General features: G+C 41.1%; 3 protein-coding genes across 5 annotated transcripts in view; all 3 read right to left on the reverse strand.

The window, feature by feature from the left end:
* Positions 1 to 1,546: 1,546 nt before the first annotated feature.
* LOC141286876 (glutathione S-transferase Mu 4-like) lies at positions 1,547 to 4,063 on the reverse strand. The gene is made up of 8 exons (XM_073818989.1): positions 3,970 to 4,063; positions 2,869 to 2,944; positions 2,711 to 2,775; positions 2,563 to 2,644; positions 2,381 to 2,478; positions 2,202 to 2,297; positions 2,003 to 2,113; positions 1,547 to 1,913 (listed from the first exon to the last, which is right to left on the reverse strand). The coding sequence occupies exons 1-8, from the start codon at positions 4,003 to 4,005 to the stop codon at positions 1,818 to 1,820; spliced, it is 660 nt and encodes a 219-aa protein (XP_073675090.1). The 5' UTR covers positions 4,006 to 4,063; the 3' UTR covers positions 1,547 to 1,817.
* A 1,203-nt stretch (positions 4,064 to 5,266) lies between these two features.
* LOC141286857 (glutathione S-transferase Mu 4-like) lies at positions 5,267 to 8,077 on the reverse strand. Its single transcript, XM_073818970.1, has 8 exons — positions 7,950 to 8,077; positions 6,714 to 6,789; positions 6,568 to 6,632; positions 6,407 to 6,488; positions 6,207 to 6,304; positions 5,997 to 6,092; positions 5,765 to 5,875; positions 5,267 to 5,677 (listed from the first exon to the last, which is right to left on the reverse strand). Exons 1-8 carry the CDS (start codon positions 7,983 to 7,985, stop codon positions 5,582 to 5,584), a joined length of 660 nt encoding a protein of 219 aa, XP_073675071.1. The 5' UTR covers positions 7,986 to 8,077; the 3' UTR covers positions 5,267 to 5,581.
* A 2,398-nt stretch (positions 8,078 to 10,475) lies between these two features.
* ampd2b (adenosine monophosphate deaminase 2b) overlaps positions 10,476 to 20,607 on the reverse strand; it is a 42,219-nt gene continuing 32,087 nt past the window's right edge. For 2 of the 3 annotated variants that reach the window (XM_073818667.1, XM_073818668.1), the window contains exon 18: positions 10,476 to 11,731. In XM_073818667.1, the coding sequence (XP_073674768.1) occupies positions 11,516 to 11,731 (216 nt within the window). In that variant the 3' untranslated portion in view covers positions 10,476 to 11,515. The remainder of the gene's footprint in view (positions 11,732 to 20,607) is intronic. The other variant, XR_012339310.1, reaches the window with a different exon arrangement.

Below are 20,607 nucleotides of genomic sequence, written 5' to 3' on the forward strand. Positions count from 1 at the left end.
GCATTGGTCAGTCTGCTTACGTTAGTCCACCAAGATCCATCAAAATGTAGCAAACCTTTTTCCACTATTGTGGTCAGGGACGGGCTCACTCTTAAAGGTTGTATCAGCGATTTCTAGCCTGAAACATAAAGTGTCAAATTCAGCTGACCTTTCATCACGATCCGCTCGCTGCCTGCCCCATAAATTGTCTGTGAAAAAAACGCGTCTCTCTGGTCAGCCCTAGGGTCCGAGATATGCCAAAAAAACAATCGGCACTACCAACCTTTCCACAGATAAACAAACAGTGTCTGTTTTTTCACAGACAATTTATGGGGCAAGCAGCGAGCGGATCGTGAAGAAAGGTCAGCTGAAATTGACACTTTATGTTTTAGGCTAGAAATCGCTGATACAACCTTTAACTGGGCCCTGGAATGTGCTGTGTTTTATTTAACAGTGATGCTTTAAATTGACCAAAAGTTATTATAAAGACATTTATGTTACAAAACATTTCTATTTTAAATAAACGCTGTTCTTCTGAACTTTCTTTTCATCAAAGACTTACTTTAAAACCTGAAAAAAATTCTACTCTACTCAGCTGTTTTCAACATAACAATGATAAATGTTTCTTGGGCAGCAAATCAAAATATTAGAATGGTTTCTGAAGGATGTGACTGTATTAATAAAAATACAAATTTGCTTTGAAATCACAGGAATAAATTAGATTTTAAAATATATTCAAATAGAAAAGAGTTGTTTTAAATAGTAAAGTATTTCCATTTTTTGCTTTGGATCAAATAAATGCAGGCCTTGTGAGCAGAAGAGACTTCTTTTGACTGGAAGTGTAAATTTCAGTTAAAGTCCCCCTGAAATCAAAATTAAAATTTTTTGGCTTTTAGTATGAATATATTAGCCTTAAGGTTATCTATAAGCTAGTGTGCTGCAAAACAAAGACAAAATTCGCGTTTACAAGATATGGGCATTCAAAACTTACAGTCTCGTCACTTCCGCCAATATGAATTAAGGATTTGGATGATATCACCGTGCACTTCAGTTTCTCATCAAACGTTCTGTCCAATCAAATGCTCTCTAGAGTCCGTAATGTCCCGCCCCCTACAAAGAGACGCATTAACCCGGAGCAGATCATGCGCTCATATGTACGGACGGCATGTATTAAATTACACAGCCTCAGCATGATTATGATCACTATTTCGTTTTAGCAAGTTTCATATTGAATCTGTGCGGTAATTTATTAGTCTGTGGCTGTCATAAGCTTACAAATGCGACTTTACCGAGCTCAACGGCTCTTGCCCGAGCAGATATTAATGGAATGCTATTGGCTATTCAAAATTAGTGGGCGGGGCTGGGCGATATGTTTTTGTTTCAGTTAAAAGTACGTCACCACATAGAATAACGCTGCGTGTTTCAAGGCACTTCAATGGACCTTTAAGTTCAACAATCCAGTTATGAGTTTGTGTTTAACCTCACAGCAGTAATAAATTTATTTAATCATAATGCCTTTCATTTTCTAGTTTTTATCAGGATAAAAAAAAACACTTTTGCACTTGAATTTGAGATTGAATGATGTAATTTATGACAATATAATTTCTGATCAAAAATGCTTTTTTTTAAATGCAGTGAACACAGAGCTCTGCTTTATTGGGTCAAAATAAGGTCCCAAAGATAATGGTTCCTTACAGTTTAAAAGTAGAAAATCCAAACAGTGAAATACCTAATGTAACAGCTGTATTATTAAGATGTAAATTTCTCAAATCCTTTGTTTAATGGGAAGGTTAAAACAGTGGTACAAAAAAAACAATCAAGACAAAATCTTGTGATTTTCACTCCTTCTTGTTTCCCCATTTGGCCATCTTGTTGTTCACAGGTGATTTTATGAACTTGTCCGACTTCATGTATTCTACAATCTTCTCAAGACTCTGACAGGAAACACAATTCATATCAGAATCACAAGTTTTGACATTACAATATTAAATTATTGTCTGTTTGACAGAAACTAAATCCAAACCTCAAAGTGATCCAGGAAAGATCTCAGGTTTCTGTAATCATCCAGGCACTCTGGGTTTAACATTCGATGCAAATCCAGCAACTCATACATGGTGAAGTCCACAAAAGTAATCTACAGGATGAGACAAAAGAGGAATGAGCTTGTCTTCTTATCACAAAATGGACGAAATAAAGTGCTTCCAGTCATTGTAAAAATTTACCTTGTCCCCAGCAAACCACTTCCTGTCACCAAGAAAGTCAGAGAACTGCTTTAGAGTTCCTGGCAATTTCTCATTGTAGCATGATTTGTTTTTGCCCTGTAATCAAAATACTTTATTAAAGATTTATATAATCCATCAGCACTTAAGACAGTCCACTAAAGCAGCTTGTGGGCACTCACAAAGTCTCCATAGCACAGCTGGGCAAAACCATTGCGGAAGTCCATCGCCTGGTTTTCCAAGATGTCAACTCTCGTCTGCTCTTCTTCAGTTTCCCCACCTAGAAACACAATACAGAGAGATTTTCAGTGACGCTTGAGATAGCACAATAAGTAAAGTTTTTAGTTAAGGAAAAAGAACTCACAGAGGTTGTGTTTGCGGGCAATGTATCGCAATATGGCATTGCTTTGGACTACTTTGGTGTCTCCATCCTCTAGGTAGGGCAACTGGTGAAGAATAATGGTGGTTAGTTATTGCGTTAAATACTGAACAATACTATTTGTTCTACTTACATTAGGAAAGGCCAGACCAAGTTTGTCTTTATCATTAAGCCAACAGGTTCTGTCATAGTTGGGAGCTGCAAGACAAAAATATAAAACCAACTCAGTGTGCTTTTATATGGGCAATTTGAGTGTGTTTGCTACTGTATGTTATAATGAGAATCACTTACCATCACCACAAGAATACAACTTCTCCTCATACTTAGTACCAGTGTATTCCAACAGCAGACGGACTGGTTGAGCAAGCTGTAATCAGGAAAAAAATGCTGAAATATAGCTAACTTCAGCTGCTGCAAAATGTTTTTTTTTTCTCTTGAAATAATTAATTGACCGTCGATATCACACTGTATATTTAAAACCCTGTGTTAATCCTTATTTGGATATTCAAGAGATAACCAACACTAATATGAAGAAACATCAGAAGAGAAAAAATACAGGACAAGGCTTGGTTTTTCCGCACCTCATATTCTCTAGCTCACAGCAGATATTAAGGGCATGGAATTTCAAGGTGACTTTAGATCTTCAGAGATATAAAGTACATAAAAGGCACTTTAAATATCCATATGATACGCTTTTTTAACCGAAAAAAAAAAGTGGAAAGTGGAATGTTGGACATTTCATTTTATTTCCTGTCACAACTCACTGCCTACTTTTTCTTGAAACCATACTGCTTTCAGAATGTTGTTAGATGACAAAAAAAGTTGAATTTCTCATTGAATCATTAATATAAAGTGTAAGAACCAAAATCTTATTTCTCTATATTAAAAAGTCACTTTTTTGTAGCCATTTCGTATCATTAAATTGTATAAGAAAACTTTAAACGCGTAAAAATCGAAAAGCTCTTATAAAGAATGCTGCAGGCGTTTAGTCTTAATTTACAGTTGCATTTGGGGTTTAACCACACCCGAAGAGGCGTTCAGGTAACTTTTAAATATACATATCGCGAAGTATCAGTGGGCTTGGCGAGACAAGACAAAGAATGTTACATTTTATCCACAACTCCAGTAAATACCCCTGACAAGCTCTGAACCCTATGTTTAAAGTATAAAGGCATCAGTACCAAACTTTGCTAACTGATTAGTTCAAGAATAAAGTATCGACTTATGATGTAACTTTAAACAAGCTATACATATTTATACATTTGTATATTTTTAGACATGAAAAACCACACTGAGCGCTATTCTAATCTTTTGTAATGACTGCAAGTTACACAGTAAACATTTTGCAGTTCAAATAAAACTAATTAAATGTCTTTTAAAAACATTTCTTACCCCGCGTATATCCCAGTATGCCAATTTCATTGCCATCTTGCAACTTGCAACAAGCACCTTTGTGCAGGAGCAGAAGAATGGAAGTGTGGGTACAAGCATGTACAAGCGCCAGAGTGTAGTATGAACGGTGGGCGGGGCAACACGACATTTTAGGGCGTGTCCAGGTCTCTGCAGAGCAAAAGTGAGCAAGTACTGCTCACTGCAGAGCCAAATGGCCTCCAGCTCCACCTCTCTTGATGTCCAGCTCCACCTCTGAGTGAACAAATGGGTGGAGTTAAGGTTAGGGATAGGGTAAGGGGTAGGGTTAGGTGTCTATCTCCACCCATTACCTCCAGCTCCTCCCATATGGCTCTGCAGCAAGCACCCTCTCAAAGTGGGCGTTTCTAACTTTGTGGGTGTTTCTAAATCATGCAATCAAAATGACCACCCTTACCTAACCCCACCCCTAAACCTACATCACTATGTCAGCCAATCTGATTTTTTTTCTCAGAAATGCGTGATATAAACTCACAATTCTTACTTTTCTCAGAAATGTATTATAAACACAATTGAGTTTTAAAGCCAGAATTACGAGATTTAACTCACTTTTGCAAAATATAAACTCACAATTCTGACTTTTTTTTCGCAGAACTGCGTGATATGAACTCACAATTATAGTCAGCATTACTTACTTCAGATATACTTACAATTTTGAATTTTTTTTCTCAGAATTGCAGTTATAAAGCCAGAATTACGAGATCTAACTCTTAATTCTGACTTTTTTTCTCAGAAATGCGTGATATAAACTCACAATAGCAAGTTATAAATCCAGAAATACTAGATTTAACTCACAATTGTGATATAAACTCACAATTCTTTTCTCAGAAATGTGTGATATAAACTCACAATTGTGAGTTATAAAGCCAACATTACAAGATTTAACTCAAAATTGCAAGATATTAAGCCAGAATTACAAGATTTAACTCAAAATTGTGAGACATTAAGACAGAATTACAAGATTTAACTAAAAAAATTTTCTCAGAAATGTGATTTAAACTATCAATTGCAAGATATAAACACAATTCTGACTTTTTTCTCAGAACGGTGTAAAATAAACTCACAATTGCAAGATAAAAAGACTATGTTCTCAGAATTGCGACTATTTCTCACACTTGCAAATTTGTATCAATTCTGAGACAATTGCGAGAAAAAAGGTCAGAATTGTGAAATAAGTCACAATTACCTTTTTATTTTTCTATCCAGTGGTGTAAACAGGCTTCCAAACATTAGTGAGGTTTCACCCGAGGAAAAAACACCATTTTTAAAATTCATTGAACAAAACAGTGCTCTGCTTTATTGAAAAAAAAAGGTACTGCATTTAATGCTTGTTTTCAAATGTAGAATCACAATCCAAACAGTGAGATCCATAATATAACAATGAAATGGCATCAAATAGTCAAAAATCAAAGTGCAAAACTCACCTAAACACTTTTAATTCAAACATAAGTGCTTGCACTATGTCTACAGACAACAACTGAGAACTCTGTTTTGCAGTTCAACTGCATTGACCTTTTAACCAAAGCAGTTGGTGGTACAACTTATGACACTTTATCAAGACACAATCTGGTTAGTTTCACTCCTTCTTGTTTCCCCATTTGGCCATCTTGTTGTTCACAGGTGTTTTAATGAACTTGCTTGACTTCATGTATTCTGCAATCTTCTCAAGACTCTGACAGGGAAACAATTATATCAGTCACAATATGCAATTTAGGTGAGACTATCAAATCATTCTGAGTGACAAACGCTGAATCCAAACCTCAAAGTGATCCAGGAAACATCTAAGGTTTTTGTAGTCATCCAGGCACGCCGCGTCAAACATACGATGCTGATCCAACAACTCATACATGATGAAGTCCACAAATGTGATCTACAGGATGAGACAGTGGGATGAGCATGTCAAACTAATCATTTAATTAGATATACTGTCATATCCTGCCACTTAAATGGACAAAAAAGTGCTTCAAATTCCGAATATTATGCCTACTTACATTGTCCCCAGCAAACCACTTCCTCTCACCAAGGAAGTTAGAGAACTGCTTTAGAGTTCCTGGCAGTTTCTCAGCGTAGCATGATTTGTTTTTGTCCTGTAATCAAATACAAATGGATAACAAATCATTTGTGTTATCAATTAACAAGCAAATTCATATTATGATGTTCATATTACTGTAATACATATTTTTATATAATCAATCACTCACAAAGTCTCCATAGCAGAGCTGGACAAAACCATTGCGGAAGTCCATCGACTGATTTTCCAAGATGTCAACTCTCGTCTGTTCTTCATCAGTTTCCCCACCTAGAAACACGTTAGAAAGAGAAGTATTACTTGGATGGCTTTAGTGATGCTAAAGTTTTTTTTTTTTTGAAGAATGAAAAAATAAACCAATCAAGTACTCACAGAGCTTGTGTTTGCGGGCGATGTATCTCATTATAGCATTGCTTTGGACTACTTTTGTGTCTCCATCCTCTAAATAGGGCAGCTGGTGAAAGATGATGGTGGTTAGTTATTGCATTTCATACTGAACAATACTATGTGTGTAACTACAGAATGCAACTTACATTAGGAAAATCCATCCCAAGTTTCTCTTTCTCATTAAACCAACAGCTTTTGTCATAGTTGGGAGCTGCAAGGCAAGAATATAAAATCAAGCTGATGCGCTTTTATATGGACAATCTGACTATGATAAAAAATAATAATCACTTACCCTCACCACAAGAATACAACTTCTCCTCATACTTGGAACCAGTGTATTCCAACAGCAGACGGATCGGCTGAGCAAGCTGGAATCAGATGAAAGATATCCACAACATATTATATAAATAATTCCAGCTGCTGTGAAATGTTTTTCACTCTTGAAATGATTAACCCGAGGGTTGATATTTCACACAGCATATTTATAACCTCTAGGTTAATTTTCTTGTTTTCATATTTATGAGGTAAATAACACTGATTTGCAAATAACACAATTCAACCTGTTTAACCTTCTGGCGCTGTTTTTGACTGAAAAGCGAGCAGCAGCAGAGGGTTAATAACTAACGTTACTCTTCTAGCTGTGGAAATGTTGATACACAGATGTGGTTAAGTTGTCTTGAGTCTTCTGAAACAAACAGTAAAGTATTACCCAGCTTACGCGTTTCTTGTTCCATATTTATATCGAGGAGCGAGAAAAATGTTCTGCGACTTTAGAAAGCGTATGACTTTTTAGTAAGATAAGCACCGAGGCAGTTTATGACAACTCGACGTAACATTTTGGCAAAGCATCTTTAAAGCAGCTCTCAGGAATGTTTTTATAACCCAAAGTTAAAACTGGCTGGTCCAGTGCTTTAACACATTGTTTAATGTAACGTTAGCTCGAACTTGAATGAATACCGCACCATCTTGAATACAGCAAGTGTTTCGTCGTAATTTCGCATTTGGGGTGTAACCACACCGGAAGCTGTACGTTAGATAAAGCTGTGCATAAACATAACTGACGTAAAATTATAATAAAGTAGTATATGTGGGCTTGGCGAGCAACTAAGCGCTAAACTGCAAAAGCTCGTATTCATCACTCCTGACTAGCAGTCAGGTATAAAGACATTATTTTAAAGAATCGTCCATAAAATATCCACAGGAATATGCAGTTTGCATGTTTCAGCTCAGTGTCACATTAACGTAAGCAATCGTTACCTAATGTTAAACCAGTATCAAACTTTGCCGACTAGCAGCCGTTAGTTCATTTATCTCGACTTATCGTTAACCAAATATGTGACTTTAAACAAGCTGAGATTATGGGGTTTTGATCGTTTTTAACTGACTGCGATTCTATTCTACTGCGATGACTCCATTAAGGAAGTTATGAAACGAGCATTTCGCAGAAATATGAATCAAACAAAGGTCTAACTATGTCAAATTCGTATAAAAAAGGTAACGTTATGCAAAAATGACGCCTGATTCTTACCCCGCGTATATCCCAGTATGCCAATTTCATTGCCATCTTGTAACAAGAGTGTGCCCCTTTGTGCTACAAAATGAGGTGCAGGAGCAGGGGAATGGAGGAGGGGGCGTGTGCGCGCACTTGGGTTCTGTCTGTGGGATTAGGCGTACTAAAGTGGTTTCAAATTAAAGAGATAGTACACCCACAAAATGAGCGTTCTGACATGTTATGACTATTCTGTCCATGCTAAATAATACAAACGATTTTTCATTTATATTTCTCACGCAATTAGGCCTATGTGCATTCTAAATTCTTACACGTGTTTTAGCATTCTACTAGGGTGAGGCATTGAAGGATTAGTTCACTTCCAAAATAAAAAATTCCACAGAATTTACTCACCCCCGCTCATATAATCCAGGATGTTTATGCCTTTCTTTCTTAAGTCGAAATAAAATTTAGGTTTATGCCAGGATTTTTCTTTATATATAGAGGACTTCAATGGGACCCCAAGGGTTAAAGGAGCAAATTTAAGTTTCAATGCAGCTTTAAAGGGCTCTACATGATAGGGAAACCATAGGTCATTTTCTAAAAAAAAAAAATATATATATATATAGGCTATATATATATATATATATATATATATATATATATATATATCACAATTTTGGGCCCTACGACAAAATATGAGGTTGGGCCCCTCCTACCCAAGCAGATCTCTGGGGGCCCCTAAAGTGTGTGGGCCCTTAGAATTGTCCTAACTTTCCCCCCCTTAGCGGCGCCCCTGTATATATATATATATATAACATCACATGGATAGCTCTTCACCTGTGTTCTACGATTCAGAAAGTTAGGATACGGTGAAAAGCTTCATCTCATGTTCTCCTCCAATTTCAAAATTGTCCGACATTGTTATACCTTTTTTGTAAATGGTGTTTCACTTTTTTTGCGTTTGTTTTATAAAACTGGGTCGGTATTTCTGCCTACATCACAATTGACCTTTCCAGCATGACTACGTAATGTGTGAGGTTGGTCTGACGCAGGACTAGCATTTGTTTAAAAAGTAAAAATTATTTATTTTTATTTTTAGAAAGTGCCTTTTTTTGTTGAACATTGTGTAGAGCCCTTTGAAGCTGCATTAAAACTACATTTTTGGACTTTGAACCCATTGATCCCCATTTAAGTCCACTACATGGAGAAAAATCCTGGAATGTCTTCCTCAAAAATCTTAATTTCTTTAAAACTGAAGCAAGAACGACATGAACATCTTGGAAAACTTGGGGTTAGTAAATTATCAGGAAATTTGTATTCTGGAAGTAAACTAATCCTTAAAAATTGGAACTAGTTTAGAAAGTATTTACATCATACATCTTATGTTATGTTATCTTGAGTAATTTTATATCCCAGCAGTCAATTTTTTAACCCTGATTTAAACTTTTTTTCTTTTTCTTATATAAAGGTCACAATTTCAATAAAAAATAGTTTTAAAAATGAATCTGGACCAAACAGCAGTGTGATGCAACAACATGCAAGTTATTGTAAAACAATGGAACAAAGGGTACAGAATTTTTTTTTTCCACAAATTACTTTGTTATTCCTTTAGTTATTTCACTATATCAGCTAAAGAATCAAAGTCTTGCACATTACCAAGAAATTGCTTGCTTCTACTTTGAAAAAACAATGAATAGTATATACAGTGCAGACCAAAAGTTTGGACACACCTTCGTGTGGCCAAACTTTTGGTCTGTACTATATATATATACATACATACAGTGAGGTCAATAAGTATTTGATCACCCTGTTATTTTGCAAGTTCTCTTACTTAGAAATCATGGAGGGGTGTACAATTTTCAGCATAGGTGCATTTCCACTGTGAGAGACAGAATCTAAAAATAAAAATCCGGAAATCACATTGTATGATTTTTTAACAATTTATTTGTGAATTACTGTGTCAAATAAGTATTTGATCACTGGAGTCAATTTTTTTTTATATTTGGGAGAGGCCTTTGTTAACAGTTACAGAGGTCAAATGGTTCCTGTAGTTCTTCACCAGGGTTGCACACACTGCAGGAGGGATTTTGGCCCACTCCTCCATACAGATCTTCTCTAGATCTGTCAGGTTTCAGGGCTGAGCAACACGGAGTTTCAGCTCCCTCCAAAGATTTTCTATTGGATTTAGGTCTGGAGACTGGCTAGGCCACTTCAGAACCTTGATATGCTTCTTACAGAGCCACTCCTTGGTTTTCCTGGGGGTGTGCTTTGGCTCATTGTCATGTTGGAAGACCCAGTCACGACCCATCTTTAACCCTCTGGGGTCTGAGGGTGTTTTGGGGCCCTGAAGAAGTTTTGACATGCCCTGACATTTGTGCTTTTTTCAGTATCTTAAAAACATATTAATGGCTAAAGTCTGATTACATTGTAATCAGCACATACTGGGCTACAATAATATGCAAGCAACATGTTTGTGTTTTTGAGAAAACTACAGTACAGACCAAAAGTTTGGACACACGAATGAGAAGGTGTGTCCAAACTTTTGGTCTGTACTGTATATATATCCAATATTAAACCCACAGACTCTCAGAATTATATTTTAATTTTGAGATACAGAAAACAGCAGAAAAAATAAACTTCACTTTGATATCATCATGTCTGATTTACAATAAATAGCACTAATCATTATTCAATTACAGACACACATAAAAATGACCAAATGACTCAAAGGATACAACCACTATTATAAAATAAATAATATCACAATAACAAACTTATTAGAACAGAACCTGTTAAAATCAAGAATATAAAGGAGATAAAAATCCATTTCAAAATGACAGGATGTTGACGGCTCATGAGCTCACATATAGTAGCCAAAGAACAAAATGTTAATGGCTGTTAGCGTTCAAAAACAAGTGCACAAGCGACACCAAATGTTTAATATCTATGATGGTGTAAACCATTTCACTGATCTTCATGCTGGACTGCAGGTTTAACAACAGTGTAAGGTCCACAGTAACAAAGGGGGAGACTTCTAGTGTTTCCTGATGCTTGACTGGATTTCTGGAGCCTTCAGATACTGTAAGTGTTTCCAGCTGGTATTCAGCAAAATGTTTATGTGCTTGTCAAACACAACATTGGCATTTCCTGTGTGCAAATTCTGTTTCCCAGCAATGAGTTTAAACCTGCACTTCACAACCAAAAAAACTACAGTACATTTCTAGCAAATACCTAAATAAACTCAAAAGAGGGGGAGGGGGGTATATGTAGTTGAACACCAGTGAAATCAAACACAGTATGACTGTGCCACATTTCCCGAGAGGCTGCTCTCTGCAGAGCAAATAGGTGAAGCTTACATGTAGCTTCCCCTCTCCAGACGTTCATTGAGGAGGAGCAAACTTAATTTGTTTTTAATGGGTGGAGCTAGAATATTCAACCACACCCTAACCCAACCCACAACTCTATCCTGCCAACCCATTAGACATCCAGAGAGGTAGAGCTGCAAGTCATTTGACTCTGCAATGAGTACCAACTTGCATTTTCCTAAATCACCTTTCACTTACATTCTGCCCTGGGTGAATAATTGAACCTGTATGACACTGCTAACGTCTGGCCGGTCCTGCACCCATGCACAGGGAGCCCTGCTCTTCAACCGTTTCCAGCTCCTCTGACCGTACAGCCTGGGTGATCAGATTCAGTTCCTCGCACAGCGTCTCAAAGCGGTATGCCACTCGGATGTCTGGAACATTAGTGCGTCTGATGTCGTTGCCTTCCTGCCCCTCTTTGATATAATGTGGCCCCAGCCAGTAGCTTTTCACCTGGACACAAGACATCTTTATGCATTAATCACATTTTTCTATGTGATTCCTGGTATTTTAATCAGTGTCTATATCAGTGGTTTGGCTTCACACCGGACATTAAGTGTGACTGAAAGAAGTACGAAAACTGTTTACACTTAATGGCAGCCAAGAATTTACCACATAAAACATACAACACTCAATGCAAAAGAAGCCATATATAATGTGAAGTAATCTGTGTTATATTTTCCTCTATACACTGTAGGGTTTTAGAGAATGAGGTCATGTTATGCAATCTGCTTGTGTTGGCTTCTTACTACTGTAATTTCAATAATGACAGATAAGCTTGTGCCAAAATACTGTTGAGTTTGGACGCACAACCAAATTGGTTGCCACAACAACAAAAGATATGAGGTATTTTATCCACCCTGTTAAAAGCGGAAAGGATTAAAGAGAACACTAGATGCAATTTTTCACATGGTGTTTGCACAACCACCATACAATGGTAAAAATCTATTCACTTTCATTTTTAATCCTCAAAAAATCTAAACAGTCTCAATTATCAAGTCATTTTGATTTTCTGAGCAGTGTGACGTCATAGTGCTCAGGCCCTGCCCACAACCGCTGAAGGACTTTCCCATATTAGCATATTTCAGCCCTCAGCCAATTGTATGCTGTCTGCTATTTTCTCCTGCTTGAGCAGCCTTAGCGACAACAGTGTCTCGTAAGCAATGCATGTGTTTTGTATTTGGATATAAAAGTGAACATAAGAGCCTTTATTTTTTCTTCCAAAACCAGAGCCACACACAAAAACAGGCGGGGTAACCAGTAGCTCATTATCATTTAAAGAGACATGCACCGAAACTGGTCGCTGTGAACAGAGCTGTTTTTGACAAGGTAAAAAGGGTGTTGTTTTACATGACCTTTAAGGAATTTTAATCAAAGTATGTTACAGACCTTTCATGAAGACCCTAAAGAATCAAACCAACTTGTGGAAAATGGGCATTCTAGTCCCCTTTTGTCACGACCACACACAAAGGGAGAAGGTGAGTATCTTTCAAGGTATTTATTAACAAACGTGCACAGTACAACACACGTGCAATCGGGTGAAATAAGGTCTCTGTGGTCAAATCTTCAAACAAACACAACAGGTGAGTTCAAGTTCATAAGGATCATAGCGTTAGCAATAGTCACTTCCCTTTAACACGATTAACGTGTATCACAGGAGAACATCAGAGCAATCCACGAGGAGCACAGGAGAACATCGGAAGAATCCACGAGGAGCACAGGAGAGACAACAGGAGGGAGAGAAGATCCACAGAGAAGCATCCATGCAACTTCGATACCAGCCGATGAGTGAGTGGCAGAGGTAGGTATATAAAGGGTGTGGTGATTGCTGGTGCAGGTGACGGTGATTAGTATTCTGGTGATGGTTCACGGGTGTGCTGTGGTGGTGATTGGCTGGTTGGTGGAGGATCGTGGTGATTGGGGCTGAGGGAACGTGCAGAGGGTGTGACATCACCCCCTCCTCCACGGGTGACTCCTGGCACCCAAGAACGGCGACGGGGACGACCACGACCTCTGGGAGCTGGGCGTTCGGGATGTTGGCGGTGGAATTCCTCGAGGAGAGTCGGGTCCAGGATGTCGTCACGGGGTATCCACGATCTCTCCTCGGGTCCGAACCCCTCCCAGTCCACTAGGTACTGGAGCTGGCCGTTCCGCCGCCGGGAGTCTAGGATTTCTTGGACTTGGTAGATGTTATCTCCAAGGATCTCTGGCGGGTCGGGAGGAGGAGGTGACTCCGACTCTGTGGAGGAAGGGAACAGGGGTTCAGTGTGGCGCTTGAGTAGGGAAACGTGAAACGAGGGGGCGATTCTGTAATGTGGAGGTAGGTTTAGACGGTAGGTGACAGGGTTGATCTGTGAGTGCACGGTGAAGGGCCCTATGTAGCGGGGACTCAGCTTCCTACTGGGCAGCCGGAGGCGTATGTCTCGAGTGGACAACCATACCTGGTCCCCGGGGAGGTAAACTGGGTTGGGTAACCTACGGCGGTTGGCATGTTCCGTATGCCTCCGTACTGCCCGCTGGAGATGGACGTGCGCTGAGTCCCACACCCTCTCGCTCTCTCGGAACCAGTGATCTACCGCGGGCACCTCGGAGGACTCTCCAGTCCATGGAAACAGAGCTGGTTGATAACCTAGAATGCATTGGAATGGGGTTAGACCAGTAGAGGTTTGACGGAGGGAATTTTGCGCATACTCAGCCCACGGTAGATACTGGCTCCAGGTGTTTTGATGTTGGGAACAGTACGTCCGAAGGTAGCGGGAGATTTCCTGTATTTTCCGTTCGGTCTGCCCGTTCGTTTGAGGGTGATATCCGGATGACAGGCTGACTGTGGTACCCAGAAGTTGGAAGAAGGCCCGCCAGACCCTGGAAATGAATTGGGGTCCCCGATCGGACACGATGTCTTCTGGGAGTCCGAAGTTCCGGAATACATTGTGGAATAGTGCCTCTGCGGTTTCTAGTGCTGTGGGGAGACCTTTGAGAGGTATTAATTTGCAAGCTTTCGAGAATCGATCGACTACCACTAAAATTGTGGTGTAACCCTGAGAGGGGGGCAGGTCTGTGGCGAAGTCAATGCCCAAGTGTGTCCAGGGTCGGCGGGGAATAGGTAACGGTTGTAATTTACCTTCGGGTAAGCGGCGTGGGGTTGTGTTGACGGCGCAGACCGAACATCCTTGGACGTACCGTTCCACTTCCCTGCTCATGTTGGGCCACCAATATTTCTGCTGGAGGAGCGAGAGGGTTCGCCTGCTGCCAGGATGTCCTGAGCCGGGGGACGTGTGCGTACTATCCAGCAGAAGGGGTCTGAGACGGCTTGGGACATAGACACGACCCGGGGGAAGCTCCGGTGGTGCAGGTTCCTCGAAGGTGGCGGCCCGTATATCTTCATCCAGCTGCCATAGTATGGGTGCGAGAAAGACAGATGGGGGTAGAATTGGATCAGGATCGTCAGAGGTAGGTTCAGGTGAGTGCATACGTGATAGGGCGTCTGCTTTGGTGTTTTTGTGGCCGGGTTGGTAAGTAATGTGGAAATTGAATCGGGCAAAGAATAATGACCAGCGAGCTTGGCGGGCATTTAGTCTCTTGGCGTTCTGAATGTACTGGAGGTTCTTGTGGTCGGTTATTACGGTGAAGGGGAACTGGGCTCCTTCCAACCAGTGCCGCCACTCTTCGAGGGCGAGCTTTATGGCCAGCAGTTCGCGGTCTCCAATTCCATAATTCTGCTCAGCTGGGGTGAGTTTTTTGGAATAGTACGCACACGGATGGAGGGATCGGGGTTCATCAGACCACTGGGACAGCACGGCTCCTACGCCCACGTCCGCCGCATCTACCTCCACCACGAAGGGCCTTGAAGGGTCGGGGTGCTTGAGGATGGGAGCGGTGGTGAACATTAGCTTTAGACGGTCGAAGGCTTGCTGAGCCTCTGGAGTCCACTGTAGTACCCGGCGACCTCCCTTTAAGAGGGAAGTGAGTGGAGCCGATAGGAGGCTATAGTTCTTTATAAAGCGTCGGTAGAAGTTAGCGAAGCCTAAGAAACGCTGAAGCTCCTTCACCGTCCTGGGCTCCGCCCACTTGGCCACTGCGTCCACCTTGCCGGCTTCCATGTGAACTCCCTCCGCAGTGATCACGTATCCGAGAAAGGAGATGGTGGGCTGATGGAATTCACATTTTTCTAATTTTAGATAGAGTTGGTACTCACGGAGGCGTTGGAGAACCTGACGGACGTGGTCTTGATGTTCTTTTAGGTTACGTGAGTAAATGAGGATATCGTCAATGTAGATGATTACGAATCGATGGAGGTAGTCGCGGAAGATTTCGTTCATGAAATTCTGAAATACGGAAGGACTGTTAGCCAGGCCATAGGGCATCACCTGATATTCATAGTGACCGGTGGGGGTGATGAAGGCGGTCTTCCACTCATCTCCTTCTCGGATACGGATCAGGTTGTATGCACTGCGGAGGTCGAGTTTGGTGAAGACACGGGCTTCCCGTAGTTCCTCCAAGGCAGCTGGCACTAGAGGAAGTGGATAGGCGAATTTCACCGTGGCGTCGTTGAGCACCCGGTAGTCAATGCAAGGTCTGAGCCCACCATCCTTCTTGGGGACGAAGAAGAAACTGGATGCTGCTGGGGACGTGGAAGGTCTGATGAACCCCTGTTGGAGAGCCTCCTGGATGTAATTCTCCATGGCTTCCTGCTCAGGACGTGAGAGGGGGTAGATCTTCCCGTGGGGTAGTTTGGCGCCTGGCAGCAGGTCGATACTACAGTCCCAGGGCCGGTGCGGTGGTAGTTGTGTGGCCCGTTCCTTGCTGAAGACATCGGTGAAAGACTGATAGACGGGGGGAATGGCGGTGGCGGATTGAGTGGCAGGGCTCTCTATGGTGGTGGCGTGCAGAGGGATAGGACGGTATGGAGACTCTGTATCTGACGAGGAAGGATGGTAGCCGTGGTCCTCACACGTTGCGCCCCACTCCAGGACCTCTCCTGTGCTCCAATCTATGCGGGGTTGGTGCTTAATGAGCCATGGTCTGCCCAGGATGACATCCACGTTGGCTCGCGGGAGTACTAGGAGGGTCAGATGTTCCCGGTGGTTGTGTTGGGAGACGAGGGTCACTTTTCTGGTCCGGCGAGATATCTTACCATCGCCCAATGGTGAGTTTTGGATTGTGGTAATTTGGTAGGTGACCTCATTTTGAACGGTGGGAATTCGATGTTTAGCAATGAAGTGTGATGAAACAAAATTGCCAGCCGCTCCGGAATCCACGAGCACATAGATGGGGAGAGTGCGAGAGTTTACTATTAGTTCAGCGGTAATATGGGGTAAGAGAGACATGGCCGGAGTAATAGATACGGTACTCACCATTGGACGAGGCGGGCGGACTGGACAGGCACTGATGAAGTGAGAGGCTTCTCCACAATATAGGCATAGACGATTATTAATTCGTCGTTTCCTCTCCGCGGGATCCAGGCGATAGGAGTCAGTAATCATAGGCTCTTCCGCATCTCGTTGGGGTGACGATGTTCGGAGTGGAGGGAAGCTGGGTACAGACTTTGTAGAAGGACACGCTGAGAGATGTTGAGAAATGCCTACTGCCTTCTTAATAAAGGTTTCCAGCGGTACGTCGTCATCGTAAATGACCATATGCTTGCGGATCTGGGGTTTAAGCCCCTTACGGTAGGCTGCTAGGAGAGCGACTTGGTTCCAACCACTGGTGGCCGCTAGAGAGCGGAAGCGCAGGGTGTAATCATGAATATTGGACGTACCTTGATTCAGAGTAATCAGTTCGTCGTGCACGGAAAGGGGAGTGAGAGCAGCTCCAAACACGTCCTTGAAGTGGGCAACGAAAGCATTATAGGAGATTAATGCATCGCTCCGTGAATTCCAGAGTGCATCCGCCCATTGAAGTGCCTGCCCAGTGAGGAGGGAAATCATAAAATATATTTTAGAACTTTCGTTTGGAAACTGGTGTGCGTTGGCTTCGATATAGAGGGAACATTGCAGGAGGAAACCATTGCAACCACCCGGGTCTCCGGAATAGTTCATGGGGCGAGAGAGGGGCGTGTTGGAAATCGTCGTTGGAGCAGCCGGTAGAGATTGACGAAGGACGTTTACCATATCCGAAAAGGAGTCGGGGGTATCTTCTGTGATAGCGGCGCTCGCCTCCATGAGTGACGTGGTGTGTTATTACTTTTGGGCTGGTATCCTGTCACGACCACACACAAAGGGAGAAGGTGAGTATCTTTCAAGGTATTTATTAACAAACGTGCACAGTACAACACACGTGCAATCGGGTGAAATAAGGTCTCTGTGGTCAAATCTTCAAACAAACACAACAGGTGAGTTCAAGTTCATAAGGATCATAGCGTTAGCAATAGTCACTTCCCTTTAACACGATTAACGTGTATCACAGGAGAACATCAGAGCAATCCACGAGGAGCACAGGAGAACATCGGAAGAATCCACGAGGAGCACAGGAGAGACAACAGGAGGGAGAGAAGATCCACAGAGAAGCATCCATGCAACTTCGATACCAGCCGATGAGTGAGTGGCAGAGGTAGGTATATAAAGGGTGTGGTGATTGCTGGTGCAGGTGACGGTGATTAGTATTCTGGTGATGGTTCACGGGTGTGCTGTGGTGGTGATTGGCTGGTTGGTGGAGGATCGTGGTGATTGGGGCTGAGGGAACGTGCAGAGGGTGTGACACCTTTAACTAATGTTAAAAGAGAACCCTGGGTATTAAGACTTGTATGGCTTAATTTAACATAAATGCTTACTGAAATATCTAGTAGAAAACCAATGAAAGACTTACGTTATTTAAAAAATCCACATCGTTTTATACATATTTTGGACTATAGGGGGCACCATTATTTCAATGACGTGAAATGGCTGCACTCACTGAGCTACTGCTGCTTCCTGTTGCTATTTTTACCGCAACAAGTATGTGTGTGAAGGTACATTGTCATGACTTTTCTTGGAGTTTTTTTTTTTTTAAATTAAACTGTAATACTATTTTAAAGTGTTTTATAGTATGTTGATGTTTCTAGGGATTGTTTCTCCATAAGACTGCTGAACTTCTTGTCTGCACAACAAATTTACCTTTGGGTACTAATAAAGAAGAAAGATACCTTGACCTTGAACACAGCTCGGAAAATAAAATACTGATACAATGAGCAAAGAATGGGAAGATGCCTGTGGACAAATAAAACTTCCTAAAGACCTGCGTCTTTGTTCTCTCCACTTTAGCCCCGATGCCTCTGAGGCTTTTAGTAGACCACAGCTACTGAAAGAGCTTACAAATGGCAGAAAAAAGAAACGCTAAATGCTATCCTGGTAGGATGTAAACATGTTGACACTCGCTGCAGCCACTGAAGGAGTTTTTCAGCACGGATTTCACTCGATATCCAGGGCGTTTAAAGCCTGTTCACACCAAGAATGATAACGATAACTATATATGTAACAATAACTTTATTTGCCTTCACACCAGTGAACGATAACTGCCAGTAGATGTCCTCAGCATGCATGTTTGGAGCACATCTAAACAGTGAATCTAGCGTAAACTGATCTGATCTCTAACGCAGTCAATGTTGTAGAATAAAAACAATTATGTACTCTTCTCTACTGCAACTTCAAAGGAGGCAAGACAATGTTGTCCAAACTAGCGCTGAATTTCTGAGGTGATTATATTTTTTATGTTCCTCTGTGCAATGTCTTGTTTGACTCTCTACAATTTTGCCTGCTATTTGCACAAGCCCTTAAAATTTGAATGAAGTCTCATTAGATGTCAGTGTTTTATCGATCAACTGTAAAAAAGATCTCTGAAAGTGATGCCAACAGTATCGTTGCCCCGTATCATTATAGTCGTGGTGTAAACTCTGCTATTCTCTTAAATTTGAAATGATTTTTTTTCCTCACTTTATTTATACATTTTTCTAGCATAACAAAATTATCAAAAACATTTCAAAAATACAGTTTACATAACCTTTCACCCTGACTATATATAGAGAATGTGGTCAGGATCCAAATATGGAATTATCAAAATAAGATACAATCAATAATCCCCTAGTAATAAAGAACAGTTATTGTGACCCCCCCCCCCAGCCTCCTCCCTCCTCCCAATGAGAAAACAAAAACAAAACAAAAATCTACACTTGTGCCAAAAACAATTTAGAGCATTTAACAATTGAATCAAACATACATATCAATATAAGATTTCCATTACATTAGAATCAAACGTCTAGTAACCTAGGTGATGAATTGGTAAGGGAAGTACACCGAAGAGTGCTGTTATCACTACAGGTTTGATTGCTGTCCCAACTACCTGAGATATTGTTTCAAATATTTGGACCCAATATCCATGTAAACTTGGGCAGGACCAGAACATATGTGTCAGAGTTGCTGGACCCTGATGACAGCGGTCACAGATAGGATCAACATCAGAGTAAATTTTGGAGAGCCTGACTTTAGTCCAGTGAATACGATAGAGTATTTTGCATTGGATCCATCCATGATTGGCACATAGAGACGAAGAATGCACCCTATTCAAGATAGACCTTGGTTCGAGGAATGAGTCCAAGGGAGTTGGAACTGGAAGACTAGGAAATTGAGGATGCATATCACGAATAAAACTGCGAACCTGTAAATACCGAAAAAAATTGTTTTTGGCCATTGAAAACTTATCTGAAAGCTGCTGAAAAGATGCAAAGACATCATCTATATATAAATCTCTAAACGTAGATAAGCCATAAGTTGCCCATTGGGAAAAAGCCCTATCCATCATGGATGGTGGGAAAACAAAGTTTGATGCTATGGGGGCCGACATAGGGAAAGCTTGTAATCCATTATGGCGTCTAAACTGTCTCCAGATTCGCAATGAAGTTTTTACAATTACATTTTTGTAACAGGGCTGTTAATGTAGTAGGCAGACAAGAGGTTACTTCCATAGCAAGCCACATAGGTGAACACTGAGGCTGGTTTAGCCAGAACTGAAAGACTCTAAAGTTAGCAGCCCAATAGTAGTACTGAAAGTTGGGCAAGGCCATACCTCCAAGAGACTTAGGGCATTGAAGTGCTTTACGGATTCTAGCAGTCTTTTTATTCCATATAAACTCTGTAACTAATCCATCAAGTCTTCGGAAAAAGGACTGAGGGAGAAAAACGGGGATACACTGAAACAGATATGAGAATTTTGGGAGGGTATTCATTTTCACAGTATTAATTCTGCCTGCCAAGGACAAAGGAAGCACTGACCATCTCTCAAAGTCTTTCTGAACTTGGGACTGTAAATTATCAAAGTTAAACTTTGAAAGATCCTGAAATCTATTGGTTATCCAAACC

This window comes from Garra rufa, chromosome 15 (genome assembly GCF_049309525.1).
Source record: "Garra rufa chromosome 15, GarRuf1.0, whole genome shotgun sequence".
In the NCBI taxonomy this organism is placed as follows: Eukaryota; Metazoa; Chordata; class Actinopteri; order Cypriniformes; family Cyprinidae; genus Garra; species Garra rufa.

Bases quoted from the DNA above. Each gene is read 5' to 3' on its own strand.
- LOC141286876 (XM_073818989.1), bottom strand. From the start codon at position 4,005: ATGGCAATGAAATTGGCATACTGGGATATACGCGGG. The intron at 2,645-2,710 runs GTAAGTAGAACA...ATTCTTCACCAG, and splicing joins TTGGTCTGGCCTTTCCTAAT to TTGCCCTACCTAGAGGATGG. The intron at 2,114-2,201 runs GTAAATTTTTAC...CTCATCCTGTAG, and splicing joins AGTGGTTTGCTGGGGACAAG to ATTACTTTTGTGGACTTCAC.
- LOC141286857 (XM_073818970.1), bottom strand. From the start codon at position 7,985: ATGGCAATGAAATTGGCATACTGGGATATACGCGGG. The intron at 6,790-7,949 runs GTAAGAATCAGG...ATCTGATTCCAG, and splicing joins CATACTGGGATATACGCGGG to CTTGCTCAGCCGATCCGTCT. The intron at 6,489-6,567 runs GTAAGTTGCATT...ATCTTTCACCAG, and splicing joins TTGGGATGGATTTTCCTAAT to CTGCCCTATTTAGAGGATGG.